General features: G+C 41.0%; 1 protein-coding gene across 5 annotated transcripts in view; it reads left to right on the top strand.

Annotated features, from left to right (window-relative positions):
- kiaa1109 (KIAA1109 ortholog) overlaps positions 1-22,640 on the top strand; it is a 65,181-nt gene extending 42,541 nt beyond the window's left edge. For 2 of the 5 annotated variants that reach the window (XM_053335872.1, XM_053335871.1), the window contains exons 59-89: positions 142-353; positions 1,466-1,549; positions 2,486-2,684; positions 2,820-2,879; positions 2,989-3,215; positions 4,869-4,999; positions 5,118-5,241; positions 5,367-5,479; positions 5,950-6,040; positions 6,457-6,516; positions 8,464-8,723; positions 8,924-9,139; positions 9,354-9,534; positions 9,623-9,812; positions 10,170-10,331; positions 10,449-10,588; positions 10,741-10,936; positions 11,572-11,772; positions 12,053-12,229; positions 13,101-13,238; positions 13,730-13,975; positions 14,058-14,211; positions 16,064-16,221; positions 17,243-17,432; positions 17,613-17,830; positions 18,205-18,456; positions 18,596-18,799; positions 19,171-19,365; positions 19,473-19,607; positions 20,391-20,556; positions 21,579-22,640. In XM_053335872.1, the coding sequence (XP_053191847.1) occupies positions 142-353; positions 1,466-1,549; positions 2,486-2,684; positions 2,820-2,879; positions 2,989-3,215; positions 4,869-4,999; positions 5,118-5,241; positions 5,367-5,479; positions 5,950-6,040; positions 6,457-6,516; positions 8,464-8,723; positions 8,924-9,139; positions 9,354-9,534; positions 9,623-9,812; positions 10,170-10,331; positions 10,449-10,588; positions 10,741-10,936; positions 11,572-11,772; positions 12,053-12,229; positions 13,101-13,238; positions 13,730-13,975; positions 14,058-14,211; positions 16,064-16,221; positions 17,243-17,432; positions 17,613-17,830; positions 18,205-18,456; positions 18,596-18,799; positions 19,171-19,365; positions 19,473-19,607; positions 20,391-20,556; positions 21,579-21,795 (5,297 nt within the window). In that variant the 3' untranslated portion in view covers positions 21,796-22,640. Of the gene's footprint in view, positions 1-141; positions 354-1,465; positions 1,550-2,485; positions 2,685-2,819; positions 2,880-2,988; positions 3,216-4,134; positions 4,312-4,868; positions 5,000-5,117; positions 5,242-5,366; positions 5,480-5,949; positions 6,041-6,456; positions 6,517-8,463; positions 8,724-8,923; positions 9,140-9,353; positions 9,535-9,622; positions 9,813-10,169; positions 10,332-10,448; positions 10,589-10,740; positions 10,937-11,571; positions 11,773-12,052; positions 12,230-13,100; positions 13,239-13,729; positions 13,976-14,057; positions 14,212-16,063; positions 16,222-17,242; positions 17,433-17,612; positions 17,831-18,204; positions 18,457-18,595; positions 18,800-19,170; positions 19,366-19,472; positions 19,608-20,390; positions 20,557-21,578 lie in introns of all 5 variants that reach the window. The other 3 variants (XM_053335875.1, XM_053335874.1, XM_053335873.1) reach the window with 3 other exon arrangements.
- The last annotated feature ends 208 nt before the right edge of the window (positions 22,641-22,848 follow it).

Here is a 22,848-nt window from a genome sequence, read left to right as displayed (position 1 = left end):
ACACACGAAAAACACAATAACAAAAACCTGACACATGTATTGATGTTTTGAGCCTTCCAGTTTACTTGAAGTGTCTAACACTAACTGACATGACATCCAGGTTTAAAAGTTCTTTCTATCTACCTGTTTTTCCTCCTGCAGCTGTGCTCTTCTGGCTGAATTACAAGGCAGCATATGACAACTGGAATGAGCAGCGCATGGCCCTCAACAAGGACATCCACATGGCCACAAAAGAGGTTGTGGATAAGCTGCCAGGCATCCAGCAGACCTCAGCCCAGGCCTTCAGCACCCTCTTCCTCCAACTGACCGTCAATGACCTGGGCATCTGCCTGCCCATTACCAACACATCCCAGGTAATCAGCTATGCTCAGTTTTACTCTCTCAGTTTTGGTAAAACAGTTTTACATCTAAACTTCTGGGCGCAGATGTCCAAGTTTATTTATTGTAAATATATATATATATAAATATATGTATATATATATATTCATAGCAGGTTTGCAATCTGTTAGTTTAAAGGTCATTCAGTTCAAACTGTCCACATTTATTTTGATGTTTAGTGCAAATGATTTAAGCAGAAAGCTCAACCTTTAACAAGAGTTTAGGCATGAGTGGAAAATGTGCAGCATTTTTTTTCTGTGCATATAATATGTACATACATCTTTCAATGCTGTCAGTAGCGTTCATTAGCTGTAATGAAACAAACAGACTTTCATTTGGAATCTCATTTTAACCAAAGACAAGTATAGCATGCAGAGATAATTTATGGCTTCTTTTCTCACATTATTAGATTTTGTCAATATTACATTTGATCATCTTTATCTCCACTGACGTTTAGCAGCACTTGCTGTACCAGTGTTCATGACATTTGTTTTTCTTTTTATTAATAGCCTTGAGAAATGTGTATGTTCCTATAAAGAGATGATCTTCTGTAATCAGTTTTGATATCAGTGTTTCCCCTACCCTAGCTGTTACTGAGCAGACCACTTAACATGTCTGTGCCTCCACGTATTCTTCCTCTCAACGATCTCAATCATTTACATTTCTAATGCAAAGCAAACCATTTCTGATTGTATTCACATTCACCACATTATTATATGCTGGCTGGCCTATTTTTAATGACAAGGCATATGTGCAACATATGTTAGAATTACAGTAGAATAGAGTTAGACATTTTTGTTTGAGAGATTTGCAGTAGTGGTGTTTTTTTATCAACAAAATGTATTTTAGTGCTTCAATTACAGAACATTTCTTAACGTAATTCTTTCAAAAATGTATTTTTGCATGTGAAATGACTCAGACTGATGATCTGAAATTTAGTTTTGCTACCTGACCTTTACATTAATAGTGCATTTCTAGGGGAAACACTGGATATTAATGAATGGTCCATATAAGTTGTCTTGTTATACTTACCGAATGTCTGTAGAGACACGATATACCAGCTGTTATGTCACACTTATTTCCATAGAGAGGACAAGTACCAGCTACGGAGGGCATCCACTCTGAAGCTGGGGCCAGCACATCAGTAGGCGGGCATAAAAATGCACGAAAAGTAACCTACAATTCATTACATCTGTTGTGATGGCTTGTTGTGGGACAATGACAATGACTGTGATCAATAATCTTTGATGAAATCTGTCACAAACAAACACTACATCACAAGTGCTCTTTTGTGGAAATAGTGGGTGACACCACTTTTAACAATCAGATTTCCTCCACAACGCTGGCATAACAACTAATGAAGCTTGAGTTGGTGTCTGGGGTGTTTTGGGGGTGTGTAATTACTTCATACTAAAACAGAGGTTATGCCAGTGTGTGTTCATTGTATTACTTACATTTTTCAGGCCAATCTTTCAGACTGCCATGAAATTCTACTAAATTTTATACCTAAGAATAAACACCCACACTAGATCTAATGATACTGCACTGCAATTTGATCTTTGGAAATTACCTGGATTCCTGCACCAATCACTCCAAACTGTGGTCTGATTGTTATCTGAGTCATAATGGCAGGTCATTGAATTGTTATAAGCAACATGCTTTCATCTGCCTACAGTTATGACTAGGATGACAATTAGACCATAATTTTAGGACAAAAGCAGAAATAATCCTAGAAATTCAGGTAATGTGGGCAAATCTTCTCCCATCCGACAATAAAACACAATCTAACAAATTGAAAAGCTTGGTAACATTTCATTCAGAGGTCCACAGAGTACAGTGGAAGTATGAATGAGTAGTCATTGGCAGACTTTGCAATACAAGTCTACATTGATATTGATTGATTGAAGTATTACCTATTTACAATCAAATGAAAAGATCTATGTGGACCATTATTACAGTACCATAAATGTACAGTAAAGCAGAATGAAGTGTTACCAACAACTCTGCCTTTTACCAACACATGGAAGTGGGATTTTTTTTTCCATGTACTTTCCCTCTCACCTGAGATTTGAGTAACCCATCTCCGTCTCCCTGCTTCTCCAACCAGACCAACCACAGCATAGATTTTGACACTGGCTCAGCTCTGGTCCTCACCATCGAGAGCACACTGATCACCGCCTGCTCCTCGGAGTCCTTGGTGAGCAAAGGCCACTTCAAGAATTTCTGCATCCGCTTCGCCGAGGGCTTTGAGACCTCCTGGGACGATTGGAAGCCTGAAATCCGAGGGGACATGGTCATGAATGCCTGTGAGTGACACAGTAGCCTCTATGTCAGGCAATATTTGCATTTTAAAAACATATTTTATGAGGAACTTCAGTAGGTACAAATTAAGAACTGGCATTGATTGGATGTTGCCTATTTGTCTGTTGTGGTCTTCACAGGTATAGTCCCTGATGGTACATATGAAGTATGTTCCAGGACTACAGGGCAACCTTCTGCAGGCAAGTTCTTTGAACTAAGCTCTGGTCCTAAAAATATGGATCTCACCTGAGAGCTCTGCATTCATTTTCATCCACATCCTTTGCTACCCTTTCTTCTTCCTCAAAACAGAGAGCAGTAGTGCTGGTACCTGGACTCTGAATGTGCTTTGGAAAATGTGCGGCATTGACGTTCACATGGACCCCAACATCGGCAAGAGGCTCAATGCTCTGGGTAACACGCTGACCTCACTCACGGGCGAGGAGGACATAGACGACATCGCTGACCTGAACTCCGTCACCATGGCGGACCTTTCAGATGAGGACGAGGCCGACAGCATGTCACCCACCATCCACATGGTCAGTCAATGTTGGTTCATATTTAGAGAGGAAGTAGACAGATCAAAAACAGAACAGTATATCCACCACTGCTAGATTTAGCCAATCCTGTTGCTATTTAAATATCACTTTCAGATGATTTATGATGACACAGTGTTATGTTAAGAGAAATATGCAAATATCAACAGTTCAGATCAGATGTCCTGTTTTGTGAATCCAGTGAGGAAATTTTGAGACGATATCTGAAAATCATTTCTTTAGACTTAAAGAGTTAAAAAAGAAAAACACAGTGAACTTGAGCTTTTGAGTCTGTTACTTCTGGTTGTCACAAGATAAAGGAATAGTTTGATATTTGGGAAATGTCTATACAATGTATAAGATGCTCCAGCTAGCCGACTAGCTTAGCTTATCACAAAGGCTGGAGAGTGAGGGTAAACAGCTAGCCTGTCTCAGTCCAAACAATAAAATGTGGGTACTAGCACCTCAAATGCAACACTTTTTGGTTTTACAGGGCATTATTTGAAAGGACTAAATCTTGGTTTGGCCTGGCAGCTTTATGGAGACGCCAAATTTACTGCACCCAGCCAGGAAATAGTTCTGCACATAATACCAAATTGTTGTTCTTTCTTATGGTTTTTGCACGGAAATAAACCACATGAGACATTTTCATTAGTGAGTTTTAGAGGTGCTGGTACACAGATTTTGGCTAGCTGTCCTTTATGCTAACTGGCTGCTAGTGGTAACTTTATATTTAATATACAATGAATATAAATAACCCTGTTTCCCCAAATTTTGAACTATTCATTTAATAATTCATCAATACATGTGAAGAAATCTTACTTGGCTCACCTTTTTAAAATCAAAGCGTCAAAAGCTAAAGTCTGACCCAAGTCGTCCATTCTTCTACCTGTCCATCCATCTTCCCTGCCGTTGTTTGCAGGGTCAAGAGAACCAGTTCAGCCCACGGCTGACCTTAAGGAAACGTCTGGTAAACCACATCCTGGGTATCACCCCCAGGCCTCAGAGTGTATCTGTCCCCGCAGACTACTTAAACTGTGCATCGCCTCGCCTCCATGCGGGCAGTGCCAGGGCCCAAAGACCTCTCTCCTGGGCCTGTGTATGTAGCTACCCCACAGTATTAAATTCCTCTCTGGGCTGACAAAATCACTTCCGAGGTGGTGCTACGTCTCAGCTGGATTTAGGGTTGTGGATTCCAAAATGCTGAGCAACGCTGTTTTTATGCTAGAGCTAAATAGCATGGTAGCGGCGCAGTTAATAGTGTCGCTTAGCATTTGCTTTCACTGCCCTCCTCATTAAGCTCTAATGATGGGTGAAAAGAAATAAATTAGTCTAAATTACACAATTGCCTGTGGCAAAGATGCTTTCCTCTTTCACTTTGAATGCAGTGGTGATGGCGGTGGTGGTGTTTCCTGTTTTGTGGCGTTTTGTACTTTGTGTCCCTGGTGTGTGGTTTGAACTACATATAACTTACTCTGAGTGAATCATAGCAATCACAAAAACCCGAATTTAATGAGTCTGATTTGTGAGGGTTGCATTTTTATTTACAGAAACTGCCTGGCGGAGATTGTATTGGGTTTGATCTGCAGGTTTGCTGCTTTTTCAGTCTGACCACATAAAAGTGTTTGGGTTCGTAACATCATTTTGACCCAACAGGAGACTGTTGACCCCAGAAGGCAGATGTCGATGGGGAACCAGGTGATTGACGCTCGCGGGAGAAAGTTCACCAAGAGGGTGGTTGACATCAGAGAGCTGAACGAGCAGGCCAAGGTCATTGATGACCTCAAGTAAGATTCCTGCTTTCTCACTTTTCTAGTTTATTCTGACTTAAAAAGTATCACTGGTGGGGAAATGTTGTCTGTGTGCTATCACGTTACTATTTACATCCTCTGTTCTTATTCACAGGAAACTGGGGGCCAGTGAAGGAACCATCAACCAGGAGATCCAGCGCTATCAGCAGCTGGAGTCTGTCGCCGTCAACGACATCAGGAGAGACGTCAGAAAGAAACTCCGTCGCTCCAGCATGAGGGTGAATTGTCATCTATTTTACCTCCTGCAGTTAGCAATGTATTCACCACTGCAGCGTGAGCTTCTGTGTCATTCACACTGTTACGTGAGCTGTTTTTTTCTGACGTTGTGTTTGTTCCTCACCAGGCGGCCTCTCTAAAAGATAAGTGGGGTCTTGGCTACAAACCAAGCTACAACCGCTCCAAAAGCATCTCGGCAGCAGCAGGGCGCCCGCCTCTAAAAAGGATGGACAGACAGAGGTAACAGAGGGCAGGAGTAGCCACTTTCCTCCCGGCGTCGTATTATTATGGAAATGACACTGTTAAGGTTGATTAATCCAGCATTTATTGTAAATAAAAGAGAACATGTAACCTCAGTCTCACAGCGGTGCTGCTGGCTCTGTGTGTTTTTCAAACACATTTCCCATTAGCCCTGTTACAAAGAGGATGCTGGGGACATAAAAATTTAGCAGAGGCCAGAAAGTGCTCATCCTTGGTTAATTATGCACATATCTCAGAATAAATGTAGTAATGATATTAGGACCTTTAAGCAATGGAAAAAATATGAACTCTGAGGTGAGAATAGTGAATAAAATAACTGCTGTATAATAGTGTGTGCTTGAATTAACAAGTATAATAACATCCCTCGTATACTGAAGCCAAGTATAAGCTAATTTATATACTAGAAATGTCATTAAGCACTTCTCTAGTGTCACTGATCATTTCTTCAGTTCCAGAATAGGGGATATGGATGATTTACCAGATGTGCGTGTGGACGTTGCCTCTCCTGGACCCCGGGTCACCTTCAACATCCAGGACACGGTAAACATATGTCCTCCATATCTCTCATGAACCTAGAAGACAGAAAACTTTAACACAATAACATAATGTAGCTTTTTATAGATTTGATTGCACTGTAGGAGTGTATTTTTATGACACAATTAATAACCAAATCAATCGTTAAGGCAATGAAAAAGTACATATTTTTAGCTGTGTGACATTTTATGTTAGAGAATCATCATATCATCCTCCACTTCTATGTGTCTGTAAGTGTACATGATCTCCATACCTCATGATATTTACATTATACAACAACTCATAATGTCATATGATAAAAGGGGGTTTTATGTGCTATTTTCCAAGCAACTCTGAGGTTGCAGCTAGTATACTCAATGGATTACTTTATAAGTATATTTTGGATGAATTCCTTTTTTGATAACTCTTTTGTTCAATTTAAGATTAATAATCAATCCTTGGAATCTGCATTTGCACCTGTCAGTCCAGGAGAGGTATTCAAGGTACACGGTTTCAAGAAATTCTAATTTTAACAAATTAAAAATACCTAACCAAAACCAACAAAAATTCTTCTGTTTCCTCTTCTTCTCTGTGATTACCTTGATGGCGCTGATAGGATTTTTGAATATGCAAAGTCCAAACAGGATGATGAAATACCAGCTTCTGCAATAAACATATATTAAAGCAACAACGTTATACCGAGCAGCGGTGTGAGTTGATTTGCATGATAATTTACTGTTATCCCGCTCTGTGTGATTTATCCTGCTGTATGCATATTTACAGAATTTCCATGTATACAGAGACCACATTAAAGTGTATGTTCCACAGCCCTATGTTACTTCTCTGTTGATGAATACCAACAGCATACCAGCAAGCACAGAGATACAGCATGCAAGATAACAACTTGTCCTTGATTTTACTTGGATAAGCTCACTGAAAGCATGTTTTCAAAAATTAATTTGTATAATTAAAAAAAAAAAACTACTACAAGTTTACGGTTTGATTTGATTTTAATAAATTATGAAGTCCATTCATGCTCATCCTGTCTTGAAAACTGCATAAAAATCCTAATCAGCTTTGCTTCAGCTGCCTTAATATATTTACTGATTTCTAACAACTCTGCATGGTAAGCATCTCAACCAAGTCAGTTATTGTCTGTCACAACAAAAAACATACCAAAATATAAGACAGAATACATATGTAGGAGTGAGATTTATATGTGCCATGAACATCAGTGTATGATATTAAAATGGTGTGATTACCATGATCTAATTAGACCGCCCCAGATCCTGAAACCCCCAACCATAATCATATTGTAAAGGGAACTGTTTTTTAATTTAATTACAAAGGACATAGTAAATTACATTTTCCTTATTACTTATTCATGTTTAAATGCTGCTTACATGCTGCATTTTAGACACTGTCAGTAGACTTTAACTACTATTATAACAGATGAAAAATTAATCAAGTGACAAAAATGTGCTCCGAAAAATCCAACATTTCATTCAGTAATAAAAAAAAAAAACACTTTATGAATCAATGAAGGTTTTTTCTGGGGTTTATTTTCATCCAGCACCGTTTGAATGTCGATTGTCTGCAGCTTTATTTTCCTGCTTTGGTGTAAATGATCAGAAATCTTTCCCTACACAGTTCCTCTAATCATCACTCTTAAACAATGACAGACCTAGACTGACTCTGCTTAAGGCTGTGTTTACTGCATTCGCCTCACTTGTCAATCTCTCTCTGTGGTGGTTTGCCTTTTACCACCCACGTACTTGGCTTGGCCACAGAGTTATTAGAAAAAAAGTCTGTGATTGGAATAAGACCATGCAGGTGGTTTTAGATGGTCATTGGAACAGATCTTGTGTCCAGATTAGTTTCAGATAAACTTGGCAAACACTGATGGATGTCGAGGAGCAGTCAGTCACTGTCAATAGTTGCATTGGGGGAATCTGAATCTTACTGCTGACTAAAGGGCTTTTCTCACATTCTTGTTCAGATAAGGGTGCTCCATTGTCACCCTCTTTGAGAGTGTGTTTCATCTTTTCTCCTGTCAGGGTTTCATGTCGTCCTCATCTCTGTCCTTGTCTCTCTTTTATTCCTCTTTTACAGAAAGTGCATGACCTCTCAGCTCCTCTGAGAGCAGTTGCAGGCTGGTAGTGTTCTGTCATTGGACATGTCGTCAAAAACCAGACATCTAAACTGTCCGTCAATATTTGATTTTAGCATTTATTTAAAGGTTAAATGTCACGTATGACGAAGAGAAAATACTTTATAATGAGCATGATCCAATCAGTAGAACACTATCTCCTTCAAAGCTTAAATTTCTTGGCTAACTTTCTACTTAAGACATCATCTCCATGAGTTACTGGATTGATGTCTCTAAATAGAGAGGGATTTATGCCGACATCACATCTGTCCTGAGTTTGTTTCTCTACCCTTCTCTGAAGTTTCCTGAAGAATCAGAGATGGACCTCTTGTCAATCACCATCGATGAGCCATCTCATCCTCTTCATCACCATCATCTTCATTCTTCATCCGTTATCGACGGCCAGGTTTTCAGTGCCCCTTGCACCCCTGCTGTCTTCTCATCCACAATTCCCTTCCAGCACGACGACAGGCGTGATGAACTGTCCTGGTCCTCCTCTGAAGACTCTGAAAAGGAGGACGAGTTTGAGCGCGAGAGACCACCAAGCTACCGAAGGCCTATGTGAGTTGTTCTTTTTTATCCGCCCAGCTTTTGCTTACTTAAGCATTCTTGTGATGAATGTTGGATGAAAGGAAGCACCATAAATCTCACATTATAACTGCATGAAAGCTTTGCTTTTATGATTTAAATTCTCTGCTTTAATTGAGGCGTCACAGTTTTCAGCTTTCATTCTTAACAATCTTGTCGCTCCGTCTCCTCAGCCAACCGTCTCATAGGAAGTCGTCAGGCTTTTCCGCTGTGAGTCAGCTGTTCAGCGAGCGCTGGCCAAGTACGGCCGCCGGTCGCAGCTTCAGTGGCCCGGCAACTGAAAGGAACATCGACTTTGAGCTGGATGTACGTGTGGAGATCGACAGCGGGAAGTGTGTCCTTCACCCCACCACTCAGCAACCTGAGCACGAGGACATTTCCTTCAGAAGGTGTGATGAAAAGCATCTGAAAACTACTTCTTAAGCCTTTATAAGAACATTTACTTCTGAAAAAATTTGAACTCGGACTCTACATTCTTAAATACTCTTCAGTGATTGGCCAGTTAAAGTTTGATGCTGTCACTGGAACAGCTGTGTTGGCAACACACTTTCTACAACCAGGCATAAGCACACCTTCTTATATGACAACACTGTTCTTTTGTAGGAGCTGTGAGCGCAGCCTCAGGAGTCTGGACCAGGAGTCTCCTCCCAAGAAGAAGAAGCTGCAGCCCACCTACACTTCCACCACTCACCTCCTAGCTGGCAAGAAATGTCCCTCTTCCCTGCAGACCAAATCCAATGATCAGGAGACCACAGTCTTCTACATTCCAGGAGTAGACGTTAAGGTCAGCATCTCCCTCAGCATCCACATCACCTACAAAGTCTCTACTCTGCATTTACGTTGAATTCTTTAATTTTTCTCTTTCTATCCAGTTGCACTACAACTCCAAGACCCTGAAGACGGAGTCGCCCAACGCCTCGCGCGGATCCTCCCTCCCTCGCACTCTCTCCAAAGAGTCGAAGCTGTATGGTATGAAAGATAACGGCCCTCCAAACCCTCCCAATGCAGTCCAAAGCAAGACTAACTCGCTCCTACCTCCCCCGCCCCCACCTATTCCATCAGGTACTGAGCATTCCCTCATCCTTAATTGCATGCCCTAGCACCATCCGTAATCACCGACACCACAGCGCCACGCCTCTCCGCTCTTTGACGATTTACATCTTCACGCGGATCCCACGAATCAAATGCATGTGATTTGATCTTTTTTTATTTTAAGGCATGAATCCAGAAGGCACCTTTTGATCAAACGGGCTCATGCATATTGATGCACTGCACAGAGGAAAAGACACTGCGCCTAAGACATTTTTTAAAAAAGCGACTGCTGATATGATTCCCCTTTGTTTATAGTCTAAGAAATGAACTTTCATCAAGTGCAGCCTTCTGGTGCTTTTAACTCTCGTGTGTTTTGTGTTTTTGCAGCCAAAGGTAAGGGGAGTGGAGGTGTAAAGACGGCCAAGCTGTACGCCTGGGTTGCCCTCCAGACTCTACCGGAGGAAATGGTCATCAGCCCCTGTTTGCTGGACTTTCTGGAGAAAGCACTGGAGACTATTCCCATCACTCCCGTGGACAGAAACTACACAGGTTTGTTTGGTGCAGTCACATGTGATGCACCATCTGCTCTGTTCATTGAGGACTTGGTACATCCAGACATAGTTGTGTATTTGTCATTCACACTGTTTCTTTGTGTTCCTCCATTAGCTGTGGCTTCCCAGGAAGAGGATATGGGTCAATTTGATACGGTGGAGCCACTGGAAGAATCTACCACCTCCCTGGTTTCTTCCTCTACATCGGCCTACTCCTCCTTCCCTGTGGATGTGGTTGTCTACGTCAGAGTCCAGGTACTCAGCTAATTCACACCTCAGCTACAGTTCTTACACTTGACTTCATCCGGAGCATATTTACCTTTTTAAATCATGTAACTTGAATATTGCATTAGTCTCTGTGAAGTGGGAAACTCAGACTGTAACATCATCTGTATCTGTGTTTCCAGCCCTCTCAGATCCGCTTCAGCTGCCTGCCGATGTCCAGAGTGGAGTGTATGCTCAAACTGCCCTCTTTAGACCTGGTCTTCTCTTCCAACCGTGGAGAACTGGAGACCCCGACAGGAACCCACCCTACCGAGGGATCACACCCGCCCTCCTCCACTCCGCCGGGACAGCATATCCCCAAACCTCCTCCGAGCAAAGGTCTGTAGAGCTTCGCTGAGCATTTTCTTCTACATACGTGCAGCTGTACATTCACATGAGGAGCTGCAAAAAAAGTTCCCTGTCGGAATCTTTGAAAGCCTCTCAGCACGTATCTGCTGTGCATGCAGTGTCTTGGCCTCGTGTGGTTTAACAACACTCACAGTTTGTTCAGTTGTATTCATTACTTTTCCCTCTAGTCTGTCTTTTTGTCAGATCATGAAAGGTCTTCTGTTCCTTTTGTTGTTTTTCGTAGTTCCTTTCCTCACTATAGAAACAGTACATTATACTGAATCTCAGTCTCTTATGTTTTATTTAGTTCAACCACATGTACAGTAGATGTACAGTCTGTTCTCCAAACAGGAAAAGCACAGTATTAATATTACATTATTGCATTATTATGCACCGTGATGTATTAACCCTTCATTTGAATCTCTGCTATAGTTAGCTATTATGAAAATGTGACATTATCCTTTGTGTCACATGCAGGCCACTGTACCTCAGTGGACTGATTCATGTTGTTTCCTCTGCTGTTAATAAAGGACAACAAAAGTATTTTAATTAGTTTGTGCCTCCTGTATGTGACTGCCTTTTCCTACCCCCTCTGTGTTTTATCCTCCTCCTCTGTCTCCTTCCAGCATCTCCGCTGTTGGGGAGCCCTCTGGGCAGGAGCCGCCACAGCAGCAGCCAGTCGGACCTCACCGGGCCCCCCAGTAACTCCTCAGGCCTCAGCTTCACTGCCTGCATGTCTGACTTCTCCCTCTATGTCTTCCACCCCTATGGCGCCGGAAAGCAGAAATCTGCTGTCACAGGATTGCCTCCGGGACCAGGTCCATTAGGTATGGAAAGGGAAGAGGAAGAGGGGAAGCCAGTTGTGATATTCTCATGTGCTTCGTGACAATTATTAGTGTCAAATGTTCCCACTGATGAGGACTTTACTATGGATATGATTTCTTTAAGATAAAAATGTACAGACATCATTTAGATTAAATCATGACCTCATGCTTTATGCAAATGTGGTGCAGTATCATCTAGTTATTAATGTATGAGAGGCCTCCAAGATTCAAATTAGATGGAAGCGTAATAATCATTATGGTCACCATTAATTTTTCCCTGAAGGTACAGTAGATGAGGAGCCGTCCTCAGTGACAGGAAGGAAAGACTCTCTAAGTATCAACCTGGAGTTTGTGAAGGTCAGCTTATCCAGGATGAGACGCACCGGAGGCCCCACATTCATTGAAAGCTTCATTCCTGGCAAAGGAGGCAAAATGGACACCACCCTCATCAACATTTCAGGTAAGCTGTCAGCCCAGAGAGATGTGCCCATTACTAAAAGGTTCATTTTTAGTTTTGAACTTTCTAGAAGAGCTGAATGGATTTTTATAAAAGTTTGTTTCAGTTGAGTGGAAAGTCCGATAATGTGATAAATTCCCAGCAGAAGTAAAGTATAAATTAGTACTAAGCAATGCGTTTCATAGCAGAAATTTCACTTATCTTATGGGACACATATAAGAGTAGTAAAGTTACATTTTTGCAGCTATGTGCTTTCAATTTGACTTAATATCCATCATTGGGAGCAACAGATGTCAGCTGATGGCTCAGTGGCATCAGATTAAGTCACAGGCGAGATTAGACTATCAACATCATGTAAACAACTTCACTTCCTTAGAGGCTTTTGACGATTGTTCATGGATAGTTTTAAAAAAAAAACAAAAAAAAATTCTGTATTGATGCCAAAAAGAATCTCCAAGAAGTAGAATGTCACAGTATTGACTTGATTTTTGTGTTTTTTTATATTTTTCACAAGTTGTTTCCAACTTTGCCTCTTTAATCAGCTTCACAGCCAGGACATTTGAAGTGACACATAAGCAAACCTTATAAATACATTCAGCGTAGGAAGATGTTAAATATATTATCAGGTGCAGTCTTAGAAGTTTACATCAGCTCCATGAAATATACATGTTGCAACGAGTGCGTGTGCTCATGAATGGGATATCTTACTATCATAGAAATGACACTAGAGAGCATAATGGAATGAAAAATTCACCCGTTTAATCTTTGATTGTCAGGTTGCACAAACGCCTCTTTTTGTTTTAAGGAGCAACCAATGTGCTTATAACATTTTAAAGGCGTGTCTGTATGATCAAATGTAATCCTGCCTCCTCAGCCGTGTGTGATATTGGCTCGGCTTCCTTCAAGTACGACATGAGACGACTGAGCGAGATCCTGGCCTTCCCCAGAGCTTGGTACCGCCGAAGTATCGCCAGGCGCCTCTTCCTCGGAGACCAGACCATCAACCTGCCAGGTGATCTTTTTATGCGCTTTGTGGCTTTGGACTGCGGTAGGGTTGGTTTGTTAAATGTTGTATTAGCACGGTATGTTTACACCATTCTGTTGTTTTGTAGAAAGTAACAGGCTTAGCTGAATTTGTCCAAAAAAATAACAGCAACAGACTTTGTATGAAAGTAGTAATAGAAGTTTGTAAAAAGCAGAATAATACTAACATGCTCTTTAAGATAAGCTTACTAACGTGGATTAAAAAAAAGAAGGAAAATGTTTTAACTGTATGCAGAAAAGAAGTAAACCATTCTTTTTAACATGAGGCTTCATCTATCTCCTAACCAAGGAGGGGATGGGGGGGATGGAGGGGGGGGGGGGGGGGGGTTTAGCTTGTGTTCAATTTTAATATCCCATCTCGCTGACCTTCCTTCAGCCAACATTTCCTCCCTCTGTTCCATGTTGACATTTGCAAGTCTGTCCTTTACTTACATCCCCTCAACCTTTACCTTGCCGCAGCCTCTGGCCCCGCCACCCCGGACTCGGCCGAAAACATCACTCAGCATCTGTCCCCCGAGTCCAGCCGGAAAGCCTACTGGAGGACCTGGGACGGCAGCACCGGGACGCAGCACATGCCCCAGTCGCCCAACGTCTTCTCCGAGCACTCCACCGGAAGCAACATGTCTCCGGGCGGCCTGGGTCACCTCAAGTCCCCCGCACCAGGTCGCACCAGGAGCGTGTCTGATTCCTCCGCCCCCAGAAGAGGTTATTAAAACTCGTCCCTCTTCTAAATGCAACTTGATTTCCTTCTCCACCTTTTCACTCATTTTTATTCTCTCTCACCCAGACTCGGTGACAAAAACATCCACTCCTTCGTTCGGTAAAAACGGCAAAGCGGCAGGTCCGCAGGGAACGCCATGGGAGACGCTGGTTGTGTTTGCCATCAACTTGAAACAGCTCACAGTCCAAATGAACATGAGCAACGTCATGGGAAATAATACGTATGTTTTTTCTGCATTTCTTAATGTAAATGATTAACTAAAAAGTAGTAGATAGATACTGCACTTATTTCCATAGCAATATCTGAAATGATTATGTATTTGACACATACATTAGTTGCTAAATTTATGATAAATTACCTGTTATTTCAAGAAAGCATCTATTTTATTCACTTTTTTTTCTGTTTATCCCTGATGACTGAAAACTCCAAATGCGCTCTAACAGAAGATACAACAGCTGATAAATATTTATACACAAACAGACGTCCCTATCATTTCCATCCTCTTGGCTTGTTTTTGTGTTGAGAAATGGTAAAGATATCATTAAAAAGAAAACATTCACATGGTGAGAGGAAAATACGTCTGTGCAGGTCCTCCAGTCAGCCAATCTTCAAATTCTGGATTTCAGATTCAGTTCATCTCTGTAGCTCTCTGATATCTTTTTTTTTTTTTTTTAATGGAAAGAACATCAAACTGTTACATAAACAACACAAATAACATGACAGCTCAGTTAACTATACAATGCAAAGACAATGATTCAAACATGTAAGTTACATGGTTTCAGTGACAGCAGCATCCATAGCAACCACCATAGCAACAATAATAAGCCTGAATGCATATTCGTAATAACTAGACATCATAAACATCCACTGAAGGAAGATTATGAAAACAAAAACAAAACACATTTCTTGTTAGTAATGTTATTGAAATGTGTTTTAATGCAGACATTTCTTAAAATGTTACATTTTCTACTGAGAATAAAATAATTTCAGACTTTATTTATTTAGGTTAATTTGCATTTGCGTAAGTGTGTAGTGTATTGAGAGAGCAGTGCTTGCAGATGCACTATTGTATGGGCTTGTTTTGCAACCAGTACAGCCTGGGTTAGGATTGTATAACTCAGGCCATCACAATATACAACTTTTATGTAATTTCTTTCCATTGAATGGAGGATTCATGGTAGGTCAGGTGTTAAATTTATGTACATAATCTTTGCACCTTCTGTGAGCCACTGGTAGCTTGCAAGCGTTGTGTTGTAGACCCACGCTTCTGGCAACATGCACTTTCTCCCTCCTTTTTATATATCTGATAGTCTATATGCTCTTTATGCTCCTTTATCGCCCACTCTTATGGGCTCAGTTCATCTCTTTTACACTGTTGTATGTTACTGATCACCAGAGGTGCAGTGGTTAAAGCTTTCACCTCCTACTTGAGGTAGAATTAGAGTAAATGCTGCTGAAACAGTGACAAACACAACACACTCATAACTAAGGCAGTACTGTTTTTATGAGCTCAGGTTCATCATGAACTTAAAAACATTCACGTTCAGAAGGAAATGTGTGGGCAACACACGTCTCCTGCCTGTTCCTCACCAGTTCAGGATAGACCTCTCCAGCTGTTTAAATGATTTAAGTTTTCAGAATATTTTTTGAGCGTAAAAACATTCATGCAGTGTTCTGGGTTTTTTTTTTAAGCAACAATTGATTTCAGATCATGTGATCATCCATACAGGCTTTACTGAGTGAGAAGAGTAAAGATTTGTGGTGTGGCCTTTATGTTCAGAGTGCACAAATCGACAAAACATTTATAAAGAAATCTCAAATCTGTACATGGATATGACTTCATATATTGAGACTATGATATACAAGCTTATGTTCATAAATGCACAAAAGCCAACATATTGACTCATCAATCAAGAGTTATTGCTTCTGGCTGCCTGGTCTTTTCCTTCCCTCTCACCTGTGTATTCCTAGGCGAATCCTTGCAATGAGTCATTTATGTTTCACAGAGAGCACTTCTACATTATTCAGGAGTGTTTTTCAGGAGCGCTCATAGTTGTGTTTGCCCCCTGCAGCTGGACGACCAGCGGACTGAAGAGTCAGGGCCGCCTGTCCGTGGGCAGCAACCGGGACCGAGAGATCAGCATGTCCGTGGGCCTCGGCCGCTCCAAGCTCGACTCAAAGGGCGGGGTGGTGGGTGGCAATATAGATGTGAACACCCTGGAGATGGTCTGTAAGTAAACAGAGCGTCGACTTCTCCAGACATCTGGTGTTTTTCTGCAACTCGTTAGCGACTCTTATTCCGGCAGAGTGTAAACTGTAGATATGGACCCGAGACAGAGTTCAGTGCGGGGTTCTCACACAACACTGTGCAGCCATAAAACAGACGTATACACTTTCACATCTCACTCTCATTACTTTACACTTGTAATGCAAATATATGCTCCATATATATTATAAATGTGTTATATTTGGTTGGTTTAAATCTACTGTGTCATTTTATACATTTGTAAATTGAATATAAATGCATCTTTCTTTCAAGCTAAATTAATGTCTATGTATGTATTCATGTTATTCCACCTCCTGCAGTTTTGTGTGTAATCATTACAATTCTACTTCATGTAGCAGATTGTACTGTTAACTCCTGATGATTGTTTAACTGTGTTTTGCAGCACTTAAAATATGTAGAAAGTGAAAGATTTAAGTTTGAATAAGCCTGACATTACTTTTAAAGTAAGTTAAAGTTCTACAATTCATGAAAGTCATGAACGTTTTTTAAATAATGAAGCTAAACTGCCTCCTCATTTTAAATTGGATCATTTCTCAACTAGTGAAATACTGCAGTGCATGAATATGCTGATCTTAACGAATACTGAGTCAATCATACACCCTATAGTCCGCCTCACACGGGGCACCAGCTGCACCTGTATGCAGAAGATGATGAAATGTTGAAGATATACTGAGCTCAGCAGAAGCAGACTGTTGCTATTTAAATGCTTTTTTTTCGTACCATTTTACAAACGTACCATTTTACACATTTTTTAGTTTTGTTTCAATGTGGTATATCATCTCGTACTTTGGCCCAAAAATATGGATTCTTAAAATCTAGTTCAGTTTAAATATTCTTTTCTCCCTGAATATGTTTTCTTAACTGCATCACTTAGGTTCAAGTTTCACTCTAGTCTACTATGTTTACTATGGAAGTGAAGTGGTCACTCTGCTGCAGTGATAACCACCTACTGTTTGTTTTCTAGCCCACATCTCTGAACATCCAAACCAGCAACCCAGCCATAAAATCCAGATCACCATGGGCTCCACAGAGGCTCGAGTGGACTACATGGGCTCCAGCATCCTGATGGGAGTGTTCAGTAACGCTGACCTGCAGCTCCAGGACGAATGGAAGGTCAACCTGTGCACCGTCGACACCAGCCTATCAGAGAAAAGGTACCAATTTATGTCGGCAGAAGAAAACCAAACACATCACGCTAAATCCTACTGCTGCATTATGGTCATTCAGGCTGATGTGATCTTCTTTACACACACTGATTCTGTCTCTTTTTGTACCATCTGTCTCCCCTGTTTCTTCATCTCTCCCCCACTTTTCTTCTTTCTCTCTCTTTCCAGTGAGATCTTCGTCCACGGAGACTTGCAGTGGGACATTTTCCAGGTGATCATTTCACGCTCCACCACACCAGACCTCATCAAGATCGGCATGAAGCTGCAGGAGTTTTTCACTCAGCAGTTCGACACCAGCAAGCGGGCACTGTCCACCTGGGGCCCCGGGCCCTACCTGCCCCCCAAAACCCCCGTCATCAACACAGACAAGGGAGGTGCAGAGCTTTGTAAGTGTGCCCTTTTTTTTTTCTATACTGTTGGATGAAATGTTTAATGAAGACTCCTGCTGCTTATAGGAAGTGAGATGATTTGTAATTCTAATAAGCCTCATTTGTATACTACTCTTTTAAACAGTTAACAAGGTGGTTCAACAACTGGATGTAATCAAACATACTCATAAGATAATTAAAAACAAACAAAAATCAGCCTTCATTTTCAAAGACTAGAGGGTGTTTGAGGGTAGAAAACTAAAAATACACAAAAACAGATCCTGTTACCAGCAGCAACAAGCCTCATGTTCCAGTCAGAATCGATTCGTCTGCCCACACCCAGGCCCCCCGCTCCTCACTTTGTGTCTCACATAACCGTCTTTGTCACGCAGACATGGATGCAGCCCATCACCGCCACTGGCCCGGGGTGCTGAAGGTAATCGCCGGCTGCCACATCTCGCTCTTCCAGATGCCGCTGCCCGAGGACGCGGTGCAGCTGGGCGGTTCGATGAGCCTCCACGGCAATCACATGACCCTGGCCTGTTTCCACGGACCCAACTTCCGCTCCAAATCATGGGCCCTGTTCCACTTGGAAGAGCCCAACATCGCCTTCTGGACGGAGGCACAGAAGATTTGGGAGGACGGTGAGACAAAAGGGTTCATTTTTAAGGGGTTTTTATGTTATAAAAGATAGATTTAAGACTATAAAAAAGATTTCTACATTGGTGTTTGACTTTATAAATCCTATTTCAGTAACTGACATTTGTTTTTTGTTCCACCCAGGCTCCAACGATGATTCTACCTACATTGTGCAAACACTGGATTTCCATCTCGGTCACAACACCATGGTGACCAAACCCTGCGGTGCACTCGAAAGCCCGATGGCCACTATAACCAAAATAACCCGCAGGAGACACGAAAACCCTCCACACGGAGTCGCAACTGTTAAAGAGTGGTTCAACTACGTCACTGCCATGAGGAACGAAGGTAACAATACATTTATGTTGTGTATTTAATGACCCTAATTGATAAAAATGTAGAATAAATATTATAAACAGCATTTATAAGATGACCATAAAGTTGAATCAACACTTCTCTGGAAAAGTAACTTTGTGAATGAAGGGCTAATGCATTAGATCTATCTAGTGGAAAGCTTCATTGACTTCATTGTTGTAACATTTAAAACTTTGAGCTTTCTCAACTTCAGACAACTCTGCCTAAAAAAAAAGAAAGCTTTGAACCGCCGCCTTTTATCTTAAATGTACAACAGGTACAGATAGTATTTAACAAAGCAGAGCAGTGTGAGGGGTGACCTTGAACACAAAAGAGGTTTTGACACGTTTTATCTCTCGTGTCAGAGTTGAACTTGCTGAGGAACGTTGAAGCCAACAACCTGGAGAGCGGAGTCGCTGCTAAAAGCTCGAGTCTGCTGAGCAGCTTCCGCAGCAACTCCAGCTACAACCACGAAACAGAGACTATCTTCGCCCTTCCCAGAATGCAGCTCGACTTCAAATCCATTCACGTACAAGACCCCGATGAACCCTCTCTAACAGGTAAACTAACGCAGCTCTACCTCTGTTGAAGTCTTTTCTCTCCCTGTTTTTAAGCTCAACTTATCTTCTGCTACTGTTTTAACTGTTCTCCTTTTATTGGTTCCTAGACGCCAACAGCAAACCCAAGGTGGAGTGCAGCGTGGTGACAGAATTCACAGATCACATCTGTGTAACGATGGACGCTGAGCTCATCATGTTCCTTCATGACCTGGTGTCAGCCTACCTGAAGGAGAAGGAGAAAGGTTTCTTGTCTTTTTACTGCAGTCACTCATTCATGCATGTCATTGAGAAGTAAACAGTGTTCAGTCATCTCAAGCGTTCACGCTCTGTGGCACAAAATAATGAGTCATCTACGAGTACATTATATTATTCAAGAGTTAAAAAAAAAAGAAAAGGGAATTCAGAATTAGTAAAGAAAAGGTATTGTGTAGCATGTCAAGAAAATGACTCATCAAACTATCAGAGAGGAGCCACATCTGCCTGCCTGTACCTGTGAAGCTGTTTGTATGCTGCTGGACACATTTTCGAGAGCAGCATGAATTGCGGGCAGCTGAGTGTTATTTTCACACACAGCGGGGAGGTCAGAGAGCCCAATGCAGGCAGAATTTTAATGGGTTTCCCATTGTCACAAAGGAACAAATTAGCACTCCTCATGCCTGCAACCTCACATTCTTTGTGACGATTAAAATAGTTCCGCAACTTTGTTGTATCTATGCTCACAGCTGAATAGAAAGTGAAAAGAAAGAGAGCGGTAAAGATTTTCATCTGCACTTGATTAATCCTGATTAATTAAAGTAGTGCAGATGGTTATTTGAATGTGAATAGAGTCCAGGTCTATACTGTCAAGGTGCTGTCTGAGCTTTCAGGGATATTAATGAGTGTTTATTGTGCTCAACCTGTTGTCCTTGTTGTTTCCTGGTCCATGGTAGAAAGAATAATGTTTATGTTGAAAGAAAACACCGGAGCCCTCAAGCGTGTGAAGCAACAACATTATTGCCTTTCTGCTTCCTCCCATGCATCCTCAGCCCTGTTTGCCCCGCGGATGTTCTCTACTCGGCCCGGCCAGAAGAGCCCCACGGCCCTGCACGACGACAGCTCCTCAGACAAGGACAAGGACGACGGCATCAACTACACCACAGTGGACTGGAGGGAGTTCATGTGCAACACCTGGCACCTGGAGCCCACTCTCAGGTCAACTGTGCTCCAGAGTGTTTTTGTTTGTTTGTTTTTTTGTTACTGTTTTATTGTTGTTTTTATAAAGTCACACACTCATTCAAAACCACCAGAGGAGGAAATTAATTATTATTTTTGACACAGTGTCTTTCATTTAGTGGTCACACCTGATACGGTAACGACTCACAAGCCAAACATTTAAAGCCCAACAAGCAAAACTGTCATGCATCATTTCATATATGACAGTGATCACTTTTTATTGGAATACTCATAGCAGAAATAGCATCAAGTGCTGTCAGTGTTGGTGCTATTCCAAATATTTCTAGTTGACACAGAAGAATAAAAGCTTCTTTCAAAAAAAAAAAAAAAAAATCTCTGCAGTCAACAGCAGCATAAAGGACAAACTGAAATCACATTTCAAGCTATATCTTTTTTATTATGTGTTTGTTTGTGGAGTTTTTGTCATGTTGCTTCTTTTAAGGTTTTTGAAATGTTCATCTTCTGACACACAGCTGAGAGATGACTGCTTAATGAGGATAAAAATAATCATATTTAAGTGTAAAAATACTACTTTACAAGTCAAAGTTTTGCCTTCACAATGTTTATATGAGTACACAAGTATTCTGGCCTTAAAATGAACCTAAAGCAATAAAAGTAGAAGTTGTTATCATACAGAAAAATGGCTCTTGTCAGTGTGGTATAAGTATCTGCACTTTATCTTACTAGATTAATAAATGATTATGTGTTGCAGCATTTCATATTACAGCTGGTTGAGGTGGAGCTTATTTTAAAAATGTCATAGTGTTGGGGTATGGCAATGCATATTTTATAAGCATATTATTGTGTTCTGTATATAATATCCAAATATGCAGTGGAGTAAAAAAAAAAAAAAAAAAACCAATAATGTGGAGTTATGGTAAAAATTAAACTGAGAGTAAAAAGCTAGTATGTCTGAATTGTTTGAATTGGAAGAAAAATGTTCAAATAATTCTTGAATAAGCACATACTGTCTGAATACTCAACACTTCCTCTCTCTTCAGGCTCATCTCTTGGACAGGACGTAAAATCGACCCAGTGGGAGTAGACTACATCTTGCAAAAACTGGGCTTCCACCACGCCAGGACTACAATCCCCAAGTGGCTGCAGAGGGGCGTGATGGACCCTCTGGACAAGGTTCTATCTGTCCTCATCAAGAAGCTAGGCACCGCCCTGCAGGACGAAAAGGACAAGAAAGGCAGAGACAAAGAGGAGCACTGAGGAAACCCCCAAAACAGTGACACCACTATAATCAAAGCTGTGCATACGTCCTCAGATGGGGGGGAGGGGGGTCCCCAACCAACCAACCAACCAACCAACCAACACTGGATTACTGTATTACAACGGCCACTACTGTACAACACATTTGTCAAACAAACCCCATATTACCTGCTACATTCTGTGAATTTCAGCATAGTTGTTTACTGTGGTGCATGCCACCAGCGGCGCTCACTCAAGCGTTTCGCACCGATTGTTATTTTCTGTATATTTTGAACAAAGTAGCAAATTGTAGAATTATTTGACTGCTTTAATGGTAAAAACCCTGCTTCTTTTACCTGTTGTAAATGACTTTACTGAGATCGCTTGAAAGTTTTGTTTTTAAGGCTTAACAATATTTCATGAGAAATGATTTCTTAAACCATTGCCTTTTCTTTGTTTCCCATGGAACACATGGTAGCTATGCTTTATGTATTTTATAGCGTAGCTTGAAGATATTTAAGAACCATTCAGTGACAGTGTTCTTAATTTTGTTTTCTTCTCTTTTAATTTTTTTTTTTTTTTTTTTTTTTTTTGACATGATCAAAGAAGCACTGGGAGGTTACTGCACATCATCCACTCTGTCATGAGGATGACATGAACTTGTAATTATAATTTGAAATCAAGATCATTATTTATGGGTACGTGAAAAATGCAAAGTCTATAACATGTATTAGCTTGGTGTGTCAAGCTTATTTTTGTCTCTCTTTTTTTTTTTTTTTTTTTTTTTTTTTTTATCCATACAGTATAACCAGTGTATATAATTCAATTTCTTAAATGTGTTGATTTCCTAACTTAATAAAAATATTGCCATTTTAATTTTAGATGAATCTTGGCCCTGTTACTTTACAGCGCTCAGTCAGACACATGAATATTTATTTTTGAACTTTAACAATTACTGTAGTAGTTTTATGTGGGAAACAGGAACACTGCACCAACTTTACACATGTAGTTTACTCATCACAAGGCTGTGGTGGCTCTGGAGAGTAGAAGATGTCCCTGATGATGTCATCAAGG

This window comes from Scomber japonicus, chromosome 16 (assembly GCF_027409825.1).
Source record: "Scomber japonicus isolate fScoJap1 chromosome 16, fScoJap1.pri, whole genome shotgun sequence".
NCBI lineage: Eukaryota > Metazoa > Chordata > Actinopteri > Scombriformes > Scombridae > Scomber > Scomber japonicus.
The sequence above is the reverse complement of the archived record's forward strand: the minus strand, read 5'-3'. Positions and strand labels throughout refer to the sequence as shown.